Source organism: Microtus pennsylvanicus, chromosome 3 (assembly GCF_037038515.1).
Source record: "Microtus pennsylvanicus isolate mMicPen1 chromosome 3, mMicPen1.hap1, whole genome shotgun sequence".
Classification (NCBI taxonomy): Eukaryota; Metazoa; Chordata; class Mammalia; order Rodentia; family Cricetidae; genus Microtus; species Microtus pennsylvanicus.
The window spans coordinates 52,479,931-52,500,979 of record NC_134581.1 but is presented as its reverse complement, the minus strand read 5'-3'; the positions used below and the strand labels follow the sequence as shown (position 1 = coordinate 52,500,979).

At 42.6% G+C, this 21,049-nt stretch overlaps 1 protein-coding gene across 3 annotated transcripts in view; it reads left to right on the top strand.

The window, feature by feature from the left end:
* The window catches only part of Vps13c (vacuolar protein sorting 13 homolog C), a 162,430-nt gene extending 142,307 nt beyond the window's left edge, over positions 1-20,123 (top strand). For 2 of the 3 annotated variants that reach the window (XM_075965365.1, XM_075965366.1), the window contains 10 exons: positions 857-970; positions 1,740-1,815; positions 2,141-2,304; positions 3,193-3,238; positions 6,288-6,411; positions 6,867-6,981; positions 12,496-12,584; positions 17,165-17,288; positions 19,145-19,228; positions 19,559-20,123. In XM_075965365.1, the coding sequence (XP_075821480.1) occupies positions 857-970; positions 1,740-1,815; positions 2,141-2,304; positions 3,193-3,238; positions 6,288-6,411; positions 6,867-6,981; positions 12,496-12,584; positions 17,165-17,288; positions 19,145-19,228; positions 19,559-19,660 (1,038 nt within the window). In that variant the 3' untranslated portion in view covers positions 19,661-20,123. Of the gene's footprint in view, positions 1-856; positions 971-1,739; positions 1,816-2,140; positions 2,305-3,192; positions 3,239-6,287; positions 6,412-6,866; positions 6,982-7,689; positions 11,488-12,495; positions 12,585-17,164; positions 17,289-19,144; positions 19,229-19,558 lie in introns of those variants that run through there. The other variant, XM_075965367.1, reaches the window with a different exon arrangement.
* The last annotated feature ends 926 nt before the right edge of the window (positions 20,124-21,049 follow it).

Here is a 21,049-nt window from a genome sequence, read left to right as displayed (position 1 = left end):
ACTGGACTGTGGGTAGCTTTTAGTGGCCACATCTCTGAGGAAAACTGATTCCTCTCCCTCCCCAGTAGCCATCAGTCGCCAAAGTTTCTCAGTGATGGGTGGGACTTCATGGTGCCCTGCCCATCCCTGCTGGCTTGATGTTGTGCAGATCTTGTGCATACAGCTAGTTTCTGTTTCTCTAGCTTGCCTTCCGTTACACTCTTTAAAATGTTTTCCTCCAAGGCCCCTTTCCATTCTCCGTGACACCTTAACTGCTTCAGGAAATGTAAAATGCAGGAGAGGGGGTTGCAGGAGGGCCTCTAAGCCAGCTTCTTCCTGTGTTTCAGGTACTGTGTGAGCTGGTTATGTAGGCAAGGAGGGGCAGCATTGTAAGCCTCTCTGGTACAGTTGCTGCATAGTACTGCAGGGTGGCATTTGTCTTCTGTCCTCTGCTGGGAGAGTACTCTTTTTGTGATGCACACGGATGGTAGGTTCAAACAAGTATACATTTTCCTTATTTTTCCTTAATTAATAATGATAAAATAATAAGGATAACCAGTGGCCACTGAATTTTATATTCATTTACTGTGCATCCTCTTCCATACAATGTCAGTGTAATCTTCCATTTTGCAGCTGGGAAGGCCAAGATTAACAAGTAACTTGTCTGAGGTCACATGTCTGCTGACTGACCAATGTCTCAAACGTGTAGCCGTTTGATTTAAGGCTCACACAGCGGGACACTAGGCTGTGGAGGCGTGGGTGGTTATTGTACACACTGTCCTTCACCTCCATTCCTCCTGCCGTCCCCTCTTCCTGCTGCTTCCTAATGTTTCTCCCATATCTGAAGGGACTTAGCTGACTGTCTTTTCTTCTTTAGTTCCTGAAGCAGATGTATGTGCTTGTATTGGGCCTAGATGTGCTTGGAAACCCGTTTGGACTGATTCGGGGCCTGTCTGAAGGGGTTGAAGCTTTCTTCTACGAGCCCTTCCAGGTACTGGCTTTTTAGTTCTGTACACGTACAAAACAGACGCTCTGCTTTCTACTGACAGGTGTTGGTGTTTTAACTATATATGGCAGTGGGATGATGTTCAAATAATAAAAAAATTAGTTTTCTGTTTTTATTTAAAGTACTTTAGGTGACATTGGAGGATTGTTTTACTTCAAATGAACAGATCTAATGTTTATCTGGGCAACGAAAGATACCTGAGTTTTCTGATATTCAGTGTAAGTGTCTGAGAGCTTGAGAGAGTTTGGTAGATTACAGGTGACTTCTGCTGCCGCAGAAAGGACAGAGTCAGGTCTTAGGAGTCAGCTGTCCACCTTGGAGCTCTCATCCCACGAATCCACCTTTGTGTCAGGAGTCTAGAAGTTCAAAGTCGTGAGGGTTTTAGAAGGACCATGCAGAGAGAATAAAGGAGAGAGGAGAGCCAAACAGCATGGGCCCTGTCCTGTGAGCACAGCCGGCTTTTGCACTCTAGTGGCAGTTGAACTGACTGCGAAGCCAGTTTCATGTTGTGGTCAAAGCCAGTGACTGTCACCTGTGCACTGCTCATCTAGCAGGACCTGTTGACGTTGTGTGGGTTAAAACTATTCTTAGCCACAGTCATTATAATCTATCAGAATTTAAGGTAGAGTGGAAATGCTTTGGTTTCGGTCCTTGCGGATTTTTATACATTCTTTGTCTCCGTGGAAACCCCGAAATGCTAGATTAAAAGTCTCACACTTAGTGACATTTAATTCTCAACCTTCTTTTGGATCAGGGTGCTGTTCAAGGCCCTGAAGAATTTGCTGAAGGATTAGTGATTGGGGTAAGAAGCCTCTTTGGACACACAGTAGGTGCGTATGACCTTTGAGTGTATATGTATGTAATTATTACTCTAAAGTGCCCTGTCCTTGGAAAGCAAGTGGTTATATGTAGTAAGAGATAGTTCCCCATCCTATTGATCTCTGAATGCATGTTTCCTTTCTTCCACCTGGGCGTGACTTTAAAGCGGCTTCCTTGGTTCTTAGTGTTCATAGGTTGGGCGAATGTGCTTTAAAACTTATGTTACTCCACTTGATGGCAAAAAGTCATAGTAATTCTTGTATTTACATGTGAATAGGTACCTGTTTAAAGGAGGGGTATGTGCCGCTGTGGCTGACTTCTCGGTGCACTCTTTAGGTGGTGCTGCGGGAGTCGTATCACGAATCACTGGTTCTGTTGGGAAGGGCCTGGCAGCAATCACAATGGACAAAGAGTATCAGCAGAAGAGAAGAGAGGAGATGGGTCGACAGCCTAAAGATTTTGGAGACAGTCTGGCCAGAGGAGGGAAGGGCTTCCTGCGAGTGAGTCTCCTGTTGAGTCTTGAGGAATCTATCTCAGATGCACGGAAGCTGTGAAACTAATGCCATCTGCTTTATGATTCTTTCTACTTTCCTATGATGGAATATTTGCAAAATCAAAACGCTCACTATTATGTGTGTGTTGTTCACTGTCAGTCCTCAAATCTTTTTTTTTTTTATCCTTCCGTTTTGTATTTTTATTCATAGTATGTCAGCTTTGCAAACACCAGCATTCAAACCCAGAATCACACTGGCACTTCGCTCCCTAATAAACAAGTAGAAAAAGGGTGGCAGAGATTATTCAAGCAGCATTAATTTCTCGGTACGCTGTGTCAACCCTTGTTACAAGTCTTATGCATACATTCCTAAAACATCAACTGACGGATAGTATTGATTCAGTTCTGTAAAGGGAAACCTTAAATCCAAGCAGAGTATGTCACTCACCGAATTGTCAGAGCTAAGACATTTCCCAGTTATGACTTGAACCCAGTACACTTCATCCAGCCTCCACACTCAAGCAACATAACGTATTCCTATCCAATTACTTGCCCAAACCTGCCACCTAAGGCTGTTTCTGAGGTAATGAAGATATCATTTACATGTATAAAGTGTGCACATCTTACATGTACCCTCACTGAGTGCTGACAAGCAGATTCCCTTTAGTAACTTGCACAATTGTCAAGATAAAGAGCACTTCCAAGTGTTTCTTCCTTAGTCAATGCTCGCTCACTGCAGTCAGTACAGTGCTACTATAACAGTCCTCAAATCTTAAAAAACAAAACAACACAAAAACCAGAAAAAATGTAGTATGTCTATGGAGACCTCTAGTGGTTGGTTTAGTGTTAAGCACCTTCCGTTTGTTGGAGACTTGATGAGGGATTTCTCTTGCAGGGAGTTGTTGGCGGGGTGACTGGAATAATAACAAAGCCTGTGGAAGGTAGGTAGAGAACACTTTCCTATTGTACAGAGGTGAAGGGCGTGTGCATGCCGATGCTATTGCTTCTTGGTGTTTGATTGAGAGGATTGCCAATTGAATTTTATATAGTCCTGATATTTACTCGTTTTTATTTAATTTTTTTCATTTACATTCTAACTCCGATTCCCCCTTCCTCCCACACTCCCTCACCCGACCTCTCCCTTTCCTACCCCCACATCCACTCATCAGAGGGGTTAAGGCCTACCGTGGGGAGTCTACAAAGTCTGGCATACCAAGTTGAAGCAGGACAAAGCCCCTCCCCCCCTTTATCAAGACTGAGCAAGCTATCCCATCATAGGGGATGGGCTCCAAAAACCAGTTCATATACCTGGGATAATTCCTGGTCCCACTGCCATCACCCCCCCCCCCAACAGATCAAGCCACATAACTGTCACCCACATTTAGAGGATCTAGTTTGGTTCCATGTGGGTTCCCCAGCTATCAGTTCAGAGTCTGTGATCTCCCACTAGCTTGGGACAGCTGTCTCTGTGGTTTTCCCCATCATGATCTTAACCCACTCCCCTTGCTCATGTGATCCCTCCTTCCTCTCTTCAGCGGAACTCCAGGAGCTCAGACCAGTGCTTGGCTGTGGGTCACTGTATCTGCTTTCATCAGTTACTGGATGTAGGTTCCATGATGACAATTAGGGTAGTCACTAACCTGATTATAGAGAAAGGTCCATTAAGGCATCCTCTGTCCCTAGGAGTCTTAGCTGGGGTCATCCATCATCCTTGTGGATTCCTGGGAATTTCCCTAGTACCACGTTTCTCCCTAACCCTATAATGGCTCCCTCTATCAAGATATTTCTTTCATTGCTTTCCCCCTCATACCTTCCACAACTTGGCCTTCTCTATCCCTCATGTTCCCATCCCTTTCCTTTTATGTATACACATTATATATATATATATATGTATATGTATATATGTATGTATATATACACATATATTCATTCTGTTATTTAAAAAACCTTTATCGAAATTTCTCTTTCTGTTCAGAAATCGATGAGTTAAATCTGAAGTTTAAATGTAATTCAAAAGATCTAAAATAACTAAAATGTCCTTAAAAATTAAAAAGCAATGTTGGAGGACTCACATGTCCCAGCAATCTTGTATGTCCAAATTTTGAAGCTTATTGCAGCGTAAAGCTCCAGTAAACTTGCATAGCAATCATTCTGGCAGGAAGGCAGGCATGTAGGTCAGTGAGCTTTTGCAAAACTGCAGCTAGATCCTTGAGATGGGTGCTGAGATGAATCTAGAAATGGCTTCAGCAGCTGGTGCATCTGCATGTGTAGAACAGTAATCCTGCCCTGATAGAGACTACCTGTAAAAATAAACCCAGAGTGGTTGAAACGCCAGAGTGTGACACTGAAACTCAGAACTTCGAAGCAGACACAGCAGCTAGTTCTGTGATTTGGTAGTGCGCTTCCAGACAGTTCATCAGGGTGTGGGTCCCAAAAGAAAAGGCAGATAAGTTAGACTCACCAAGATTTTAATTTTTATGTGTTGAAGAATAATACCATGAGGAAATAAAAAAGACAGCTTTCCAAAATTAAAAAAAAATCATCCCTTGAAAGGATACTATCATAAAAGGAAAAAGATCCACAAAGTGGGCTGAATGTTCTATGAACTATAATTTAGTCAGAGATTTGAATGTTGACTATAGAAAGAAGAATAATAAGATGCTAACTATAGCAAGATAACCCAACTTAAAATGGGCAAAGAATCTAAATAGACTTTTCCTTGAGGAAGATACGCAATGACACATTTCATTAGTCGTCAGGGAGGTGTGGATGTAAGTCTAGACGAGATCCCACGTAACATCAAGTTAGTGCGAGTGAGGGGAAATGGGAATCTTGATGGCTGAGGTTAGGAACATGCAGTAATGCTGCCATTAGAGGATAATATTCTGCTTGCCCATCTGCAGTTAAACATGGAGGTACCACGAATCAGCAAGGTACCCTAAAGTATTGAAAACAGACATTCAAATAAAGTCCTATGTGTGAACATCCATAAGCTTCATTATTGATTGTAGCAAAAACATGGAAAGACTATCACCAATACATAAATAAAATATGGCATATCTGCTCAATGGAATATTATTCAGCCATAAACAGAAACCAAGAAGTAGTACATGCCACAATATAGGTGAATTTAGGAACGTGATGCTAAGTAAAAAATAGCCCAGTCACGATAGACAGTACAGTGACTGCTGCTTGGATGCAGTGTCCAGAAGAGCAACTCCATAGGAAGTGTTCTAGGTGATGCCTGAGTCTGAAGGGGGAGCAGAGGAGAGGAGAGGTAAATTGGATAGGTCAGATGAGGAGTTGGGGAAAGTGGAAAGTGATGGACTGTAGGCAAAGTGTCTTTTTGAGACAACAAAGATTTTCTAAAATTGATGGTAATGATGAACCATTCTTTTTAAAAAAAATTATTTTTATTTTGTGTGCATTGGTGTTTTGCCTGCATGTAGGTCTGTGTGAGGGAGTCAGATCCACTGGACTTGGAGTTATAGACAGGTGTGAGATGCTATGTGGGAACAGGTCCTCTGGAAGAGCAGCTAGTGCTCTTAACTGCTGAGCCATCTCTCCAGCCCCGATGTACCATTCTTAATACACTGAAAGCATTTAATTTATATATTGGAAGTTTTATAGTGCGTGAAAAGAATTTTCAAAAATTATGAGTTTTTAATATACTGTTTGGATATCCTAATGGTTGTGGTGGAATGAACGGTTGCTGACTGAGCTGGATCATTGCCTCTTGAGTCTGTGTGGACCTCAGGGTCTTCTGGGAATTGCTGCCCACCCTTAGCATAAGTGTCTGCTGCAGCAGACCTGGCTTTCTCAGGAATCTATGCTGAAGATGCTTTGAGAACAACCACATTATCATTTTAAGATGAATGTGCCTTCCCCAGATATCCAAATGGTACATGGTTTCTGAGCTGGCTTGGGTTTTTGTTGAACTTGCTTACCTTAAAATATCATTGCCTATTGATTGTCTTTGGTTTCCTAAAGGAGCCAAGAAGGAGGGCGCTGCTGGTTTCTTTAAAGGAATTGGAAAAGGGCTCGTGGGTGCCGTGGCTCGTCCAACTGGCGGAATCATAGATATGGCTAGCAGCACCTTCCAAGGCATTCAGAGGTAAGGGCATCTGCATGGTGGGAAGGTCTGTGTTGTGTGTATCTATCACTTCCAGGAACATATGAATGGGCTGGGTATTTAGCCTGTTCTTAAGGCTCTTGAATCTTGGAAGTTATGGAAGCTTTATAAGATAAAGTACCATAGAAAGGAATATGAAAAATAAATCTTATGGCCCAGTTTTTATTTATTCAGCACTTTAAGTGTCCCTCCCTTACGCCAGGCACTGACAGCAAGGCCATAAAGTGTCCATGACCTTTCAGAACCTGACATTTTCTTCCTTTAAGAAAAGGGTGGATACTTTAGAGTCCATTAGGCAAGGCTTCAATAATTTCTTCTTCACTTTGAACACGTTTTATAAATTACTAATAGTTTTTAATTATTTATTTGCGAGTTTGATCAACATGAATTTGTCTGATTTTAAAAGATTCTCACATATTTCCTGCTCTCTTATTTAGGGCAGCAGAATCCACTGAGGAGGTATCCAGCCTCCGTCCACCTCGTCTGATCCACGAAGATGGCATCATCCGTCCATATGACAGGCAGGAGTCTGAGGGCTCCGACTTATTAGAGGTAAACTCTGTTCTTCGTGGCTGTGAAATGGAAAGATTCCAGGACTGAGAGTTCATGGGTGGATTTTCAAGGACCCGATCATGAGTCTTTGAAGTAATTGCTCATGGTTTGTAGAGGAGAATTTATTGTTTTTTATGATGGCCTTGGCCTGGCATGTTAAGGGGAAGTAGCTGGTAACTGTTTTCTGCACAGGGCAAGAAAAGGGCACAAGGCTTTCTCTGTGCAGAGAAGACTGTCTTGAAAGGAGCTGTTGGCTGTTTCTTCATCTCTACAGCAGCTCCTAGTCATTGTGCTTAGGTTTGGCTTCTTGCTTTGTGGCTAATTGTTGGAATTCCATAGCTTCCTTTGCCCATAGCCAGGTGGACTTACTCCTCTTACTGTGGAAATCTAAATTTATTCTGGTAAACAGGACTGTAAGAGAGAAAAAGAGATTATACACTATATTATAGTCTTGTTAAACATTTAAAAATTAATATAGGTTGGCATTTCGTCTTGGTTATAGTATCATTATATTTAAATAATATATACATACTTAAATTGCTATTCTCCCATGACTGGCTTTCTCTCAACAGAAACTTATTAATATTCTTGTGCTCTATGATAAAGAGGGCTTAATTATTCTTAGCCTTTGGTTTTCGTTGTATGTGATTACATTGTATCTTTTTGCACACTTCTAACTTTATTTTCTTTCTTTTTCTGCCTACACAGCAAGAACTGGGAACACAGGAGTAAATGTTTCCTGTACTGCCTGATTCCATCCCTAAAACTCAAACTGCTCCTATTTAACTGTGTGAATCAGACTGAGGGTTGATTTTAATGAGATTTTCTTTATAACTCTCACTTCTATCTGAACTCTTCATAATAGTGGCTTGGCCACGGTTGAAAAATGTGGCTTCTTGTAATTCTACACAGGTCTAAGAGGTATAAAAGGTGCAGGAAATAACTTTGCCGGGTTGGGGTTGGGGGTCAAAGGGTATTGAACCGAGAGCATATATTTTGCTACAGTTTTGGAAGTTTATCATTTTTATGTATTCATGTACAGATGAAGTTGAGAAGGGTGGGTCTTTGCAGTGAATGTCTCTTTATATTTGTGCATTTCGATGATGGAATTATGTAGAGTTATGCTCCACATGTCACTCAGATTTACTCAAGCTATGGGACTGTCAATAAGTAATATGTCAGTTTCTCTGAGCTTGTTGTTAGACCTGAGATGAGACCTGGCATAGGAATTGTAGGAATATGTTTCTTCAGTATTTTTTCTTTTTCTTTTTTTAACTCAGTTATGGCTAAATAAACGAAGTAATTTTATGTGGTCTGCTCCTTTAGCCTTTAGCAGAATACTTTTGAAAGGCTGAGCCTCATTGTTGGTTATGTGTACTTTGTAATTACTGATTTTAATTATCGTAGTAGAATCAGTAACCGAACATGTAATTAGGCAAATTACTTCTGTGGCAGTTGAATGTATAAATACCTTTACTTTTAAGAAGCAAACTCTTTAGAGGCTGAGAAGATGGCTCAGTTGGTAAAGTCTTTACAAACAAGCACAAAGACCTGAATTCAGAAATCCAGTACCCATTTAAAGGCCATGTGATGGTGGAACATGTCTCTAACTTCAGTCCAAGAGAAAGTTCAGGAAACAGGCAGAACCTGGGGCTCACTGGCAGCCAGCTCACTTATTTTAGTGAGCACCAGATTTAGTGGGAGACCCTGCTCAAAACCAAGCCAAAACAAAACAAAACAAAAGAGATTGGTGGAGGAAGATACCTGATAGTGACCTGAGGCCTCCATACATACATGTGTGCACACCTCCACATACACATGCACCAACATAAACGTGCATATGCCTTTGACACTTCAGAAGTTTAACTCCCAGAGATTTCTCTTGGTGTGAAAAAAATTATTATAAATTATCATTTATACCTCCAATTAATTCTCAAAGTAAGTTATATTTTAATTTTTTAAAAATAAATGATGGAAATGTTTAATTTTGTGATTTAACAGTGTCTTATCTCACAACTTCAATTGAATAGAAACTCTATCCCTAATATATGTTTGAAGGTAACGGAACTAGTTAAGATGCAAGCATTCAGTTGGATTCTAATTTGTTTTTTTAGGCAGAGTCTCACTGTGTGGCCCTGTCTGGCCTAGAAACTCTCTCTATAGACCAGACTGGCCTTAACTCACAGAGATCTTCCTACTTCTGCCTCCAAGTGCTGGAATTAAAGGCATGAATTTATATGTTTGTAAACATGCAGTTATAAAAACCAGTTATTTGAATGCTTTTTATTAAAAACACTATTTAAAGAAAAATAATTGATGTCCAATGACCAGACAGTGTTAGCTGGAAAAAGAAATGACTTATATCATTGGGCTGGAGTACAGCTCAGGTAAAATAGCATGCCCAAGGCCTGGGTTTGACCCCTGGTACCACTATGTTCCCCTGAAAATAAGACTTCTGTGCTTATGGGACCAAGTCGAGAAAAACATGTAAATATTAACAGTAACAAAAAGAAAGGAAGAATCTTCTGTGCCTGGAGAATAGGGGATAGTCACAATGTCCCCATGTGTGCAGCTTCTGTGAGAATCAAGCACAGTCCTTCACTTCAGATGCTGTAGGTTCTTGTGTGAGAGCCACAGCTTTTAGTTTTCCTGACTGTATCTCGACTTTCCTAGACTTTTGTGAACCTCTGAAACCTAAGGTCTTTATTGTTCATTTTTATTTTAGCTCCTTGGTGATTCATTCCTGTGATTCTTCTTTTTATAAATGTTTATTACTAAGCACAAAAAGTTACTGTAACTAAGCATCTAGGCATCTCGTATGGATTTTTAGTTTTAGCTCGATATCAGACAACCCTTTAAACTTTGATATATGTAATAATTATTGGAAGAAACAGAATGTAGGTTGCTGTAGAGTTTGATAGTTTGTTCATGGGTAACTGAGAAGTTTAGTTCATTTGCATTTCTTGCTTGCCCATATTGCTGTGATCAGCGAGTTGGGTAAGAAGCACTTACTGGCTGTTTAGATTCTACTGGACTGATTCCATAGGGTGTAAGTAGACATGTAAAGATCACAGGGTTCTAGAGTATTATATTATATCCTCCTAGATCTTACTGTAATATTAGTTTATTCTAAATAATTTATTTGGGGACTACTTACCTTTTTTCTTCTTAACTCCCAAGTATTCCTCTGTGTTCTTTACTGTTTGGTTGTAAAAAGCCTTACTCATGTGCCATGTGTTTGTAGAAGAGTTCTCCAATATTCCCTTAAGATAATGCTGCTTATGCTGCGCATGTATGTGTGTGTATATATGTATATACATATGCATATATAGACAGGTCTTATTTATTATTTATTTTGCTTATAACTCTTAATGTTCATACAAGATTTAAAGAGGCAGTCTTTGCCTTTTCTACCTAAGTGTGTTTTTCTATATATGAAAATGCTTCATTAACATTTTACCCTTGGCCTGTCTACCCACTGAGATAACCTTACATTGTGTATGACTTCAGTCCCTGACATTGGTTCCTGTACTGTACTTGGTACTGTTAACTCTGTGATTAACACTGCTGTGCACTGGAGTTTTGCCACTTCATGCCCTGTGCCGTTTCCTTAGAATTAGTTTGAAAGGGATGAGAGGGAATGGGCAAAGGACCCATTCTTTAGCAAAGCCTTACTCAGTTGCCCGTGCCGAGTTTGGAAGAGAGAGTGCCACTTTGGTCGGCCTGGTCTCCTGCTGCCCTTGGTGGCTAAGGAGCTTGCTCTAGATTTCCTTACTAGCACTGAAAAGGTACTTTTTCAGTAATAGATTTCCCATAAGGCTCTTGGTGGTTAAAACTTGATAAACAATGGCGAGATTAGGAAAGAAGCAGGTGTCTCTCTACTCCCTGAAGCTTCTCTGGCTTACACGTGCATTCCAAGCTCCAGCTGAAGGGCCTACATTGTTATAGTGTGCTATTCTGTTTCCCCCTTTTCTCTGAAGAAACTGATGGCAAAATATTGGAACTAATTCACAGGGGCGAGCTGTCCATCTCTGAGATGTAACCTGAAGATGCCACCTCAGCTCTGTAGGAATTCTCTCCTCATTCATGGCTTTTGTAATACTTGTTCGTGGCTTTTTGTAATTGTCAAGGAATGACTAGGGGCCAACATACTTTTAAAATGTGGGTTCCATCCCCAGCATCACAAATGAAAACGGTACTTAAGCTGTGAAATCCCAACCCCAGCGTGCTTTCTCTGCTGTGCGCACAGTGACTTTGTGATCCTGCTGCTGTTGGTGGTGTGTTTCAGTCGTGCAGTGTACCAGTCTCGCTCATTCGCGTGTCTGTCTCTGTATCTTATGCCCATGGATTGTTTGATCTTTAGCCGTTTATTATAGGTGATATCAATAATAACCTTTCATTAGTATTTGTTATAAAAAAAACTTTGTTTTTTAATGTGTATTGACTCATTTAAGTCAATAGTTTTAAGATACTTGAAAAAGAAAATAAATATTTTATTGGCTACAATTTATACTTGGGTTATTTTGTCCATTAGAAATAAACCATGCAGGCTATTCTGAAATGCTCTTTCAAACGATTTTGAAAGTCTTCATATCCATAATTGTCTATTTTAGTCAGAAATATAATTTCATACAAAAATGTTCCCTTTTCAATGTGTGCTTACTCTACACAACCAAATATGATCAAAACCATCAAAACCAGCAAATACCTTGGAGGTTTACCATTATGTAGTACATAATTCTGTCTGAAGAAGTGGTTGGGGCTTAGCATTTTAAAAATTATATTTTATGTAATTATGTATGTGCCTGAGTGTGTGTATGTGCACCGTGTATGTGTGTGTGTGTGTGTGTGTGTGTGTGTGTGTGTGTGTGTGTGTGTGTGTTTGAGCCTTTGGAGGCCAGAAGAGGGCTTCAGAGCCCTTGGAACTGGAGTTACAGGCAACTATGACCTATAGTGTAGGTATCAGGCCCTCTGCTCTTGAATAAGCCAGTTTTCCAGCCCCTGGGCCTTCGCTTTTCGGAAAAATCAGACTTCTCTCAAAAGAATTGGAAGAAAAATGTGAACCATTCTCTGAAAAGAATTTCAGAGCCATGATTTCTAAGTTCTGTGTTCTCAGATAGCAGTTATTAGACTCACCCAAGCCGATGCCAAGGAGGCCCTTTAAAGACTGCTGAGACATTGATGTAGCAGTTTTGTATTTACCACGTGTTTATATATTCTTGATTAAGGTGTGTGAGTGCTTCTGGTTGATAGTTTAAATCTCTTAAGTTACTAAGAACAAGATGTTTTTTTCATCAGACGCTCACCTGGTAAGCATTCAATACATTTCTTTTTAAGGCAATAGTGAAAAGTACTTGATATTATAAATGAGTTGTTTTCTTGCTTCGGATGCCACTCTGTAGTATGCTAGTTGTATTTCCAATGCACCTTTTCCTAACATTGATTTTCATCGACTATTATACAGATATTTAAATATATGTAGTTCCCAAGTCTTAACTCTTGTTTCTTTTTCAGAACCATATCAAGAAGCTGGAAGGCGAGACCTACCAGTTCCACTGTGCTGTTCCTGGACACAAGAGGGCAGTCCTTATGATTACAAACAGGTATTGACATCCAGATGCCACCTCGCTGTGTTCATGGGAGGACTTTCAGCTGCCATGGCAGAAGAGCTGGAAAACTATACGTCAGGGGTGGGACGTTCATTTTCATCCCGTCACAGAAGCACAGCTCTAGGTAGTGTCCCAAGAGCGTGTGTTCAGGGTGCCTCATTCTGGAGATGCAGGAGCTAGGCCCAGCTTGGCTTGGGCGTCTCCAGGCGTGGCAGCTGCTGATCGCACAGTGAGCATTGCCTACATCTTGCAGTGGAAAGGAGTCACAATTCCCTTGTGAGGTTTGATTTGGGGTATTGGTAAACCCCTCTTAAGGATGGTATCATTCCTATATGCCCAGATGAGTGCCTTCTGAGTATTTTGGTAAACCCTTTTTCCAGAGAAAAAGGATATATGCTAAAATATCAAATAATGTTCCAAGATTTACTCTAGAAATAAACTTGTCTCCAGATAGCTACTGTAGATTAACAATTTTCCAAGGGCTCTCTTTTGTAGGGTTAAAGCAGAGTGTTTAGGCACTCTGCCCTAGTTTCTTCCCTCTCCCTCTCCTCTGCTCTCCTTCCCTTCCTCCCTCTAATGCATCCATCCCATCTATCTGAGCTTTGGAAATCAAATCCAGGGTGTAATGGTTGATAAGTGAGTGTTCTCATACTGAGCTGCACTCCTCACTGTTGGACCTGAATATACCTGGATGAGAAGAAAAATAAGAGAGGTGAATTGCAGAATCTAAACTTTGAAACATGTCTTTCTAAAGAGGTTAACCAACCAGTCGTAAGGAAGACTTGTTCAGTCATCCTATTGGTCCATCAATAGAGGTGTAATCACAGGGACTGTAGAGATGGCTTGGCAATTAAAAGCATCTGTTGCTCTTTTGGAGCTCAGGTTCAGTTCTCAGCATCCACTTTGTGCATATGCCTCTGGCCTCTGTGGGCAGCTGCATGTAAGTGTACGTACCTGCAAATACATATACACTTAAAAATTAAAATAGACCTTTAAAAAGATGAAAGCTACACAGAGAAACCCTGTCTCAACTAAACAAACAAAAAAGGGATCTGGAGTGGAGATCTTGGAGACTTCTTGTCACAGTGTATCACACAGGAGATGACAAGATTTGAAGGTGATACTTGGAGCAGGAGAGAGAATGGAGGTTTCAGCTATGGGAGAATATGCTATTATTGGACTGGTCAGGAGAAGAGAGAGCTTAGAAACACACAGAATGGGGAGCTGCATCTGGCACAAGGCTGATACTGAGCTGATACTGACCTGGGCTTAGGGTCCGGGGTGTAGGGCCGCTCATCAGAGACTGGTTAGAACAGTGCGCTGGTGTTAAATGTGTCAAATGAGCGAATACTCTGATGGCTCTTGCTCTTCAAGGGTCAGGGGTGCTATAGGTATCAGCCCTGAAATGGCTAAAATTCTCATGGCAACCCCTCTGAGAAACAGTGTCCGAGGCCTGCTGTAATTTCCATTGATCACCAGGTTCATTCAGGTCTGCCTTTCTGAGCATGCAGAGTCTGGCTCTTTCTTCCCTCACCTTACAGCCACCGTCATAAGTGAGGCTGTCACTGCTTTCTCATTGGGCTTTGCAGTCACGGCCGTTGTTATTTTTCTACTCCAGACACCGAGCCCCTACTCTCTTGCTTGTCACTAAAGGTTTGTTGAAAACAAAGGGTCTTCATGCTGTGTCCAATACCTGCAAGTTGAAGGCATAATTTCAAGATGACAGTGAATAAATATCATCTAAAATTAGACCTTAAGGTGATTTTCTCACCAAGGTATGCATTTGATATTCCAGCCTCAGACCTCCATACTCCTTAATTAGCCCTTTCTTCTGCTGGGGTTGGTGGTGCAGGCCTGCTATCCCTTATGCCTGGGAGAGGGAGTCGGGAAATTGCAAGGTAAAGGCCAGGACAGCCTAGGCAACGTTGTGAGACCCTGCCTCAAAAATAGAGAACTAGAAGGTATGTGGGGGCATAGCTGAGTGAGTGCTTCCCTAGCCTTTGTAAGGTCCTGGGTTCAATTCTCAGCACCACACTCAGTCCCTTCTACACTTAATCTGGCAGTGTGTCTGTACTGTCTGAACAGTCACTGTCTCTCTCTAAGGAGAACTCCTCAGTGATCAACTCGAACTCACCCCCATGCTACCAGCGCAGCCTGCCCCTGTTGGAAGGGGCCGTTTGTTTGTCCCGGCCACCCAGTACAGAAATAATCACACAGAAACTATATTAAGTAAATCACTGCTTGGCTCATCAGCTCTAGCTTCTTATTGGCTAATTCTTATACTAATTTAACCCATTTCTATTAATCTGTATATCGCCACGTGGTTGTGGCTTACCTGGTAAAGTTCCCAGTGTCTGTCTCCAGCAGCTCCATGGCTTCTCTCAGTCCCCAACCTTCTTTCTCCCAGCATTCCATTTAGCTCTGTTCCCCTATAGCTCTGCTATAGGCCCAAAGCAGTTCCTTTATTAACCAATGATATTCACAGCTTACAGAGGGGAGTCACACATCATGCCCCCTTCCCAGTGTAGCCTTTCCCCTCCCCAGTGCAGCCTGCCCCCTCCCCAGTGCAGCCTGCCCCCTCCCCAACACAACCTGCCCCCTCCCTGGCACAGCCTTCCTCCTCCCGGGTACAGCCTTTCCCCTCCCCAGTGCAGCCTGCCCCCTCCCCAGTGCAGCCTGCCCCCTCCCCAACACAACCTGCCCCCTCCCTGGCACAGCCTTCCTCCTCCCGGGTACAGCCTTTCCCCTCCCCAGTGCAGCCTGCCCCCTCTCCAGCACAGCCTCCCCCCTCCGGCACAGCCTTCCTCCTCCTGGGTGCAGCCTTTCCCCTCCCCAGCACAGCCTGCCCCCTTCCCAGTGCAGCCTGGCCCCTCCCCAGCACAGCCTGCCCCCTCCCCAGTGCAGCCTGCCCCCTCTCCAGCACAGCCTGCCCCCTCCCCAGTGCAGCCAGCCCCCTCTCCAGCACAGCCTGCCCCCTCCCCAGCACAGCCTTTCCCCTCCCCAGCACAGCCTGCCCCCTCTCCAGCACAGCCTGTCCCCTCCCCAGCACAGCCTGCCCCCTCTCCAGCACAGCCTGCCCCCTCCCCAGCACAGCCTGCCCCCTCTCCAGCACAGCCTGCCCCCTCCCCAGCACAGCCTTTCCCCTCCCCAGCACAGCCTGCCCCCTCCCCAGCACAGCCTGCCTCCTCCCCAGCACAGCCTGTCCCCTCCCCAGTGCTCTGAATCTGTGTGGCATTGTCTCGTGTACTTGTTTTCTCTTCTAGGCACTGGGTGCCTCTCAAGCCTCAAGCCTTCATTCTTTTCTCTGCCAGGTTTCCCTAGATGTTGTTTGAATTCACAAATCTACATTTCTAGTGTTTCTGTCTTTAATGGAGACTTGAAATCAAGTATAGTTATATTAGTAATTAATCCGACTTGCTGGGAAATCAGTGTGGGTGTCCTTTAAGGATTATATTATTTTTCATTACTATTGAGTAAAATGAAACATTCCTCCTGTGATATACATTAGCGTTAAAATGTTCAAGTCTGGTATTTATTAGTGGGTCCTAAGTGAGTCTTTGCTGACATTTGGACTTGTGACATTTTCCTGCATGGTCTGTCTTGGCTGGAAGTCGTAAGTGACTGACAGAAAAGAGCAATTAAGAATATTCCAAGTAAATCGTCTTCAGGGGCTTTACTCTGTGGCCTCCCAGATGAGGGCGCATCCTGCACCACTTGTGTTTCAAATGCGATTCCCTGCTCAGTTGTTTTGCTGTTTCAAAACCAAAAACAGCATTACTGAGTTCTGCAAGATTGACAGAAGGGGAAGTTTTAAAGTCCATTTTGTTAGGCAGAGATTGTATTGCATTTCATTTGACATTTATGTAGACTTTTTTTTAAATGAAAAATATACTTTTCTGTGAGTGAATTTTTCTAAGTTTTCAAATGTTTTCTTCTTCAGAATTTCATGCATATTTACAATGAAATATGATCTTATCTGCCTCCATTTCTCCCTGCCAACTGCCCTTGTATCCTCCCCTAACATGTTCCCTTCTCAAATTCATATCTCCCCACCCTCGTTTTTTTCTTTTTAATAATCCACTAAGTCTAATTTTTGCTGCTAGTGTGCACATGACTATGGGCTATCCACTGTGGTATAAGAAACCTACCAGCAGCCATACTCAAAAAAGAATGATTTTCTCTCCCCAAGGACTACCCCACTGCCAGGAGCTCCTCAGTAATGTGGTCTGGAGACTCTCTTATCTGTGCTGGGATTTGGGCTGGCTTGAACTTGTCACGTCTTGTATTAGTAACCACAGTGGCTTTGAGTTCCTGAGTGCAGTAGCCACGTTAGGTCCAGAAGACAGGATTTCACAGCATCCTGCCATCCTCCAGCTCTCTCGTTCATTCTGCCTGCTCTTCCCTGAGCCCTGGGGCGAGGAGGTTGATGAAGATTTCCTGCCCCACTTCAGGCTGAAGTCTCAGCCTCTGATCCTCAGCTCTCTTATGTGGGTCAGTTTTGTTGTTTAATAAACACACAGAAAATAAAGGATAGAGCTAACACATGGCTGTATTTGTTTTCTTTTTCAAAATAGGCGAGTGCTGTTCATAAAGGAAGTTGAAATCCTAGGCCATATGTCTGTGGACTGGCAGTGTCTGTTCGAAGATTTTGTGTGTCCTCCTGGAGTCAGTGAAAACCTGCTGAAGATTTCAGTTAAGGTAGGAGAATATGGATCCGCCCTACAGAGCCAGGGGCGCAGTTAGTCTTGCTGCTGCCTCTCAGTTACAGAGGTAGACTGTCAGGAGGAGCAGCTCAGTTACAGAGGTAGACTGTCAGGAGGAGCAGGGCCGTCACTGTCTTAGTGCATGCTAAGCTGTAAACAAACCTATCTCATTTTTTGTAACTGCATTTTCAGATGTAGAGGGAACTCTTGATTTATCTGCCAGAACTAGGGTGCTGGTGGGTGCTTTTGCCTTTTGGTAAGATTGAGCATTAGTGACTAGGAGTTTTTCTTTCCTTATATGTATATCCATTTTTCCGGAATCTGAGGCATTTCTAGAAATATTCGCTTTGTCAAGCTTTTGGGAGACTAAGTGCTTCAGTGAAAATAAATATGAAGTCTAAGGCCTGTAAGATGCTCAGCAGGTTGAAGCACTTGCTATGCAAGCTTGGCAGCCTGAGATTGATACCAGAACTCTGGAGAGAGATAACCCTGTAGAGTCGTCATGACCTCTTTACACATTCTGTGGCATGCACACCTGCCTGCCAAACACCACACACACACAGTTAAAAATATATTAGGTCTAAATAGCTTTGTTTATAATTTGGTGCACATAGAATGCGAATATGACTTACCTGCTGTGTGTTTTCTGTGTCTTTGCTCCCATCCTGTTCTAAGGATGAACTTTCCATGACACAGTAAAGCATAAGCAGGGGAGATATCTCACCTTTCCTGGGGTTTTGGGCTTACCCACTGTGGACACATACTCTATTTTAGATGTATTCTTATCTTTCTTAAGAAAATTACACAACTGCATCTTAAATATGGTAACTTTATAGTACATTTGTTTTCCAAAATAACAATGATATTATCCCCTTTACTGAAACTCTCCAAACAACATTTCCCATGGAATGTAATAGACTTTAAATAGGTTTGAAGTGACTGTCCTTCACTTCTCTCATTGTAGACCTTTATAAACAAGACTGCTGGGTCTGCCTGCCCATTTGTGTTCAGAGCAGATCCTTACACAGTATAGAGTTCCCTAGTAGGAAACGTAGTATTGGAGCTGGGGCAGACTGGCCTGTGCATATTTTATAGTTCCCTATTTAATTTCCATCTCTCAGTTACTTTTGCATTGCTGTGATAAAACACCATGAGAAGGCAACTTTTAAAAAAAAAACAGTTTAATTTGGGGCTTATGGTTTCAGAGGATGAGAGTCCATGATTCTGGAGCAAAGGCATGGTGGCAGAAACAGCTGAGAGCTTACTTCATGATCTGAAAGTTGGAAGCAGAGAGCAAGAGAGTCTGAGTCTGGGCCAGTCTTCTGAATCCTCAAAGCCCGCCCCCAGTTACACACCTCCTCCAGCAAGGCCACACCTCCCAATCCTTCCCAAATAGTTCCACCAACTGGGTACCAGATATTCAAACATATAAGCTTATGAGAGCCCTCCTTATTCAGGCCACCACAGTACTTTGCCTCCACATAAGTGGTGAGAATTGATTCGATGTATTTTACATTGTATAAAAATTTTATCTATCAGCAGAGGAAATGAAGGGGAGGGCCTTTGGTCTTTCACTGGTCTGTCAGCTGTCATGTATTGTCACATTGTGATCCTGTAGGCTATGTGTTGTTGCCTGCAGAAGCCCTTATTTTACACAGATAGGCCTATAAATTATGACTCTAGCGTGCAGTTGCTCTCCTTGTGGCAAGGTGATTTATTTCTTATAGTTGATTGCATGTATTTCATAGTTTAGTGCTTATACAGTAAGTTGACATCTAAGCATCCAGTGTAAGATCATGCTATTTTTTTCTTTCAGAGAATAATTTCTGTCATTATTTCTTTTAAAACCAGGAACAGGGTCTGTTCCATAAAAAAGACAGTGCCAATCAAGGCTGTCTTCGGAAAATTTACCTGAAGGATTCCATCACAGCAAAGGTAAACTGTTGGTTTTAGCCCCACCCCCTCGAGGTTTTTAACTGGGAGACCTTTACAAGCCTGTCATAGCGAAGTAGCCATTATTTCTCACATACTCTCTCCTACTGGTAACTTTGCATTGATGCGCCCATGAATGACAGACTGTGAGCCCACCAAAGTGGAAGGGTGGTGGTTCACACTGTGTGGGTGTGGAAGCCTGGAAGTGTCACTGTTCACACTGTAGGGGAGGGTGGTAGCCTGGTCCATGTCTACACCTGTGTGGAGTCTTGTGGCTGCCCCTGGGTGAGCCAGAGGTTATCTTATAGTTCATAACCCTGCTTTGCCTTCCAGAGAGCACTTGATGCCCTTGAGAGCGCACAGTCATCCAGGCACCAGCAGAAGCTGATGAAGCAGCCTTCCCTCAGGCTCCTCAGACCCCAAGTTCCATCCTGACCACAGACTTTACAGGACTTCTGAGAGGGAAACGGTCACGTCAAAAATCCTGCGAAAAGAGAACATTTCCAGGAGTTCCTTGTTTTGTTTTTTCTGGGAAATCCAGTCCTTTTGGACTCTTACTGAGTCTGGGTTTTGCAACTCTGCATATATCAGGAGTCTGCTGCTACACCATGTAGGTCAGACCTCAAAGAAATACCACTTGAGACTCAGAGGGAAATGTTCATTAATATTAAAATTGGGAAACAAAGGATGCTGGGCTTGTTTTTAATGAGTCTGTACTGAAGAAAGGAGGTATTAAAATGAGTAGTCATCTCTGAAAGTTTTAACCACACAAATAGTGGACCCTCTGACCTTTGTTTAAAGGTAATTTGTGCAATAATTGACCGGAGAGAACACTTTTGGTAAACCGGGGAATTGACCAAAGAAATGCTAACAAAGGGCCGTTTTTTAATTTTTTTTCTTCTCCTAATAGGATGAGTTTTACATGGGTGTTTTTCCCCCTCCTTTCCTGCTACTCACAGAAGATGGGCAATCTGGAATCTTCGGGCAGCCGTACTCCGTTGTCTGAAGCAAGGCCGTCCCTGGATATCGGAGTGGCTGCTTTTTCAGGATGCACTCACGGGCACAGTTACATTTTTTTCTGGGAAATGAAAACAATTTACTCTAAGCTTCTCTGCATTCAGAAATGTTTAAAGCACAGTATTTTTTATATTTCCAGAAATTTATTTTAGAATTTATAAGACTGCTAAGGGCGCCATAAGTTAACCTATAATTCTAATGCATACCTGTAAATGTCTTTTAAATATTTGCTAGGAAGAATGTAAAATCTCTACTTGCTTTATTGTGTAAGTTTTTATAAATGTCTGTATAGAGTTGGAAACAGGTGTTCCCTGTGTGCGCTGGTCAGCACAAGTTCCTGTTCTTCCTCCCCTCTCTAGTACGGGTTAGATACGGGCTGCCTGGTGACTCTGAGGGACTGAGTTTCCTTGGATGATCCTTTAGCTGTGATCAGGGTGTTGAATATGGCATTTGGGTGAAGCATGTAGATGTTGAGATGAAGGTGTGGGTGCTTCTGCCTTTGTTGATGTGTGCCCCTCCTTTCACATCGTAGGTCGTGCTTCTGAGACGGCACGAGAAGCCGTCTTAGTTCCCACTGCTGCTTGTCCTGTTTCTGTAAGGGAGGGCAGAACTCAGTGTCTGATTTTTGGTAGTTGTTGGATTTTCAATTAAATTCTTTACCCCCAACCTTCCTCTTTCTTTCTTTTGATAGGGTCTCACAGTGTAGCCCAGGCTGGCCTTTAACTCACTGAGAACTGCTCACCTCTGCCTCCCAAGTTCTGGGATTAAAGGTGCATGCCACTCCGCCTGGTTTAATACCTTTATTCC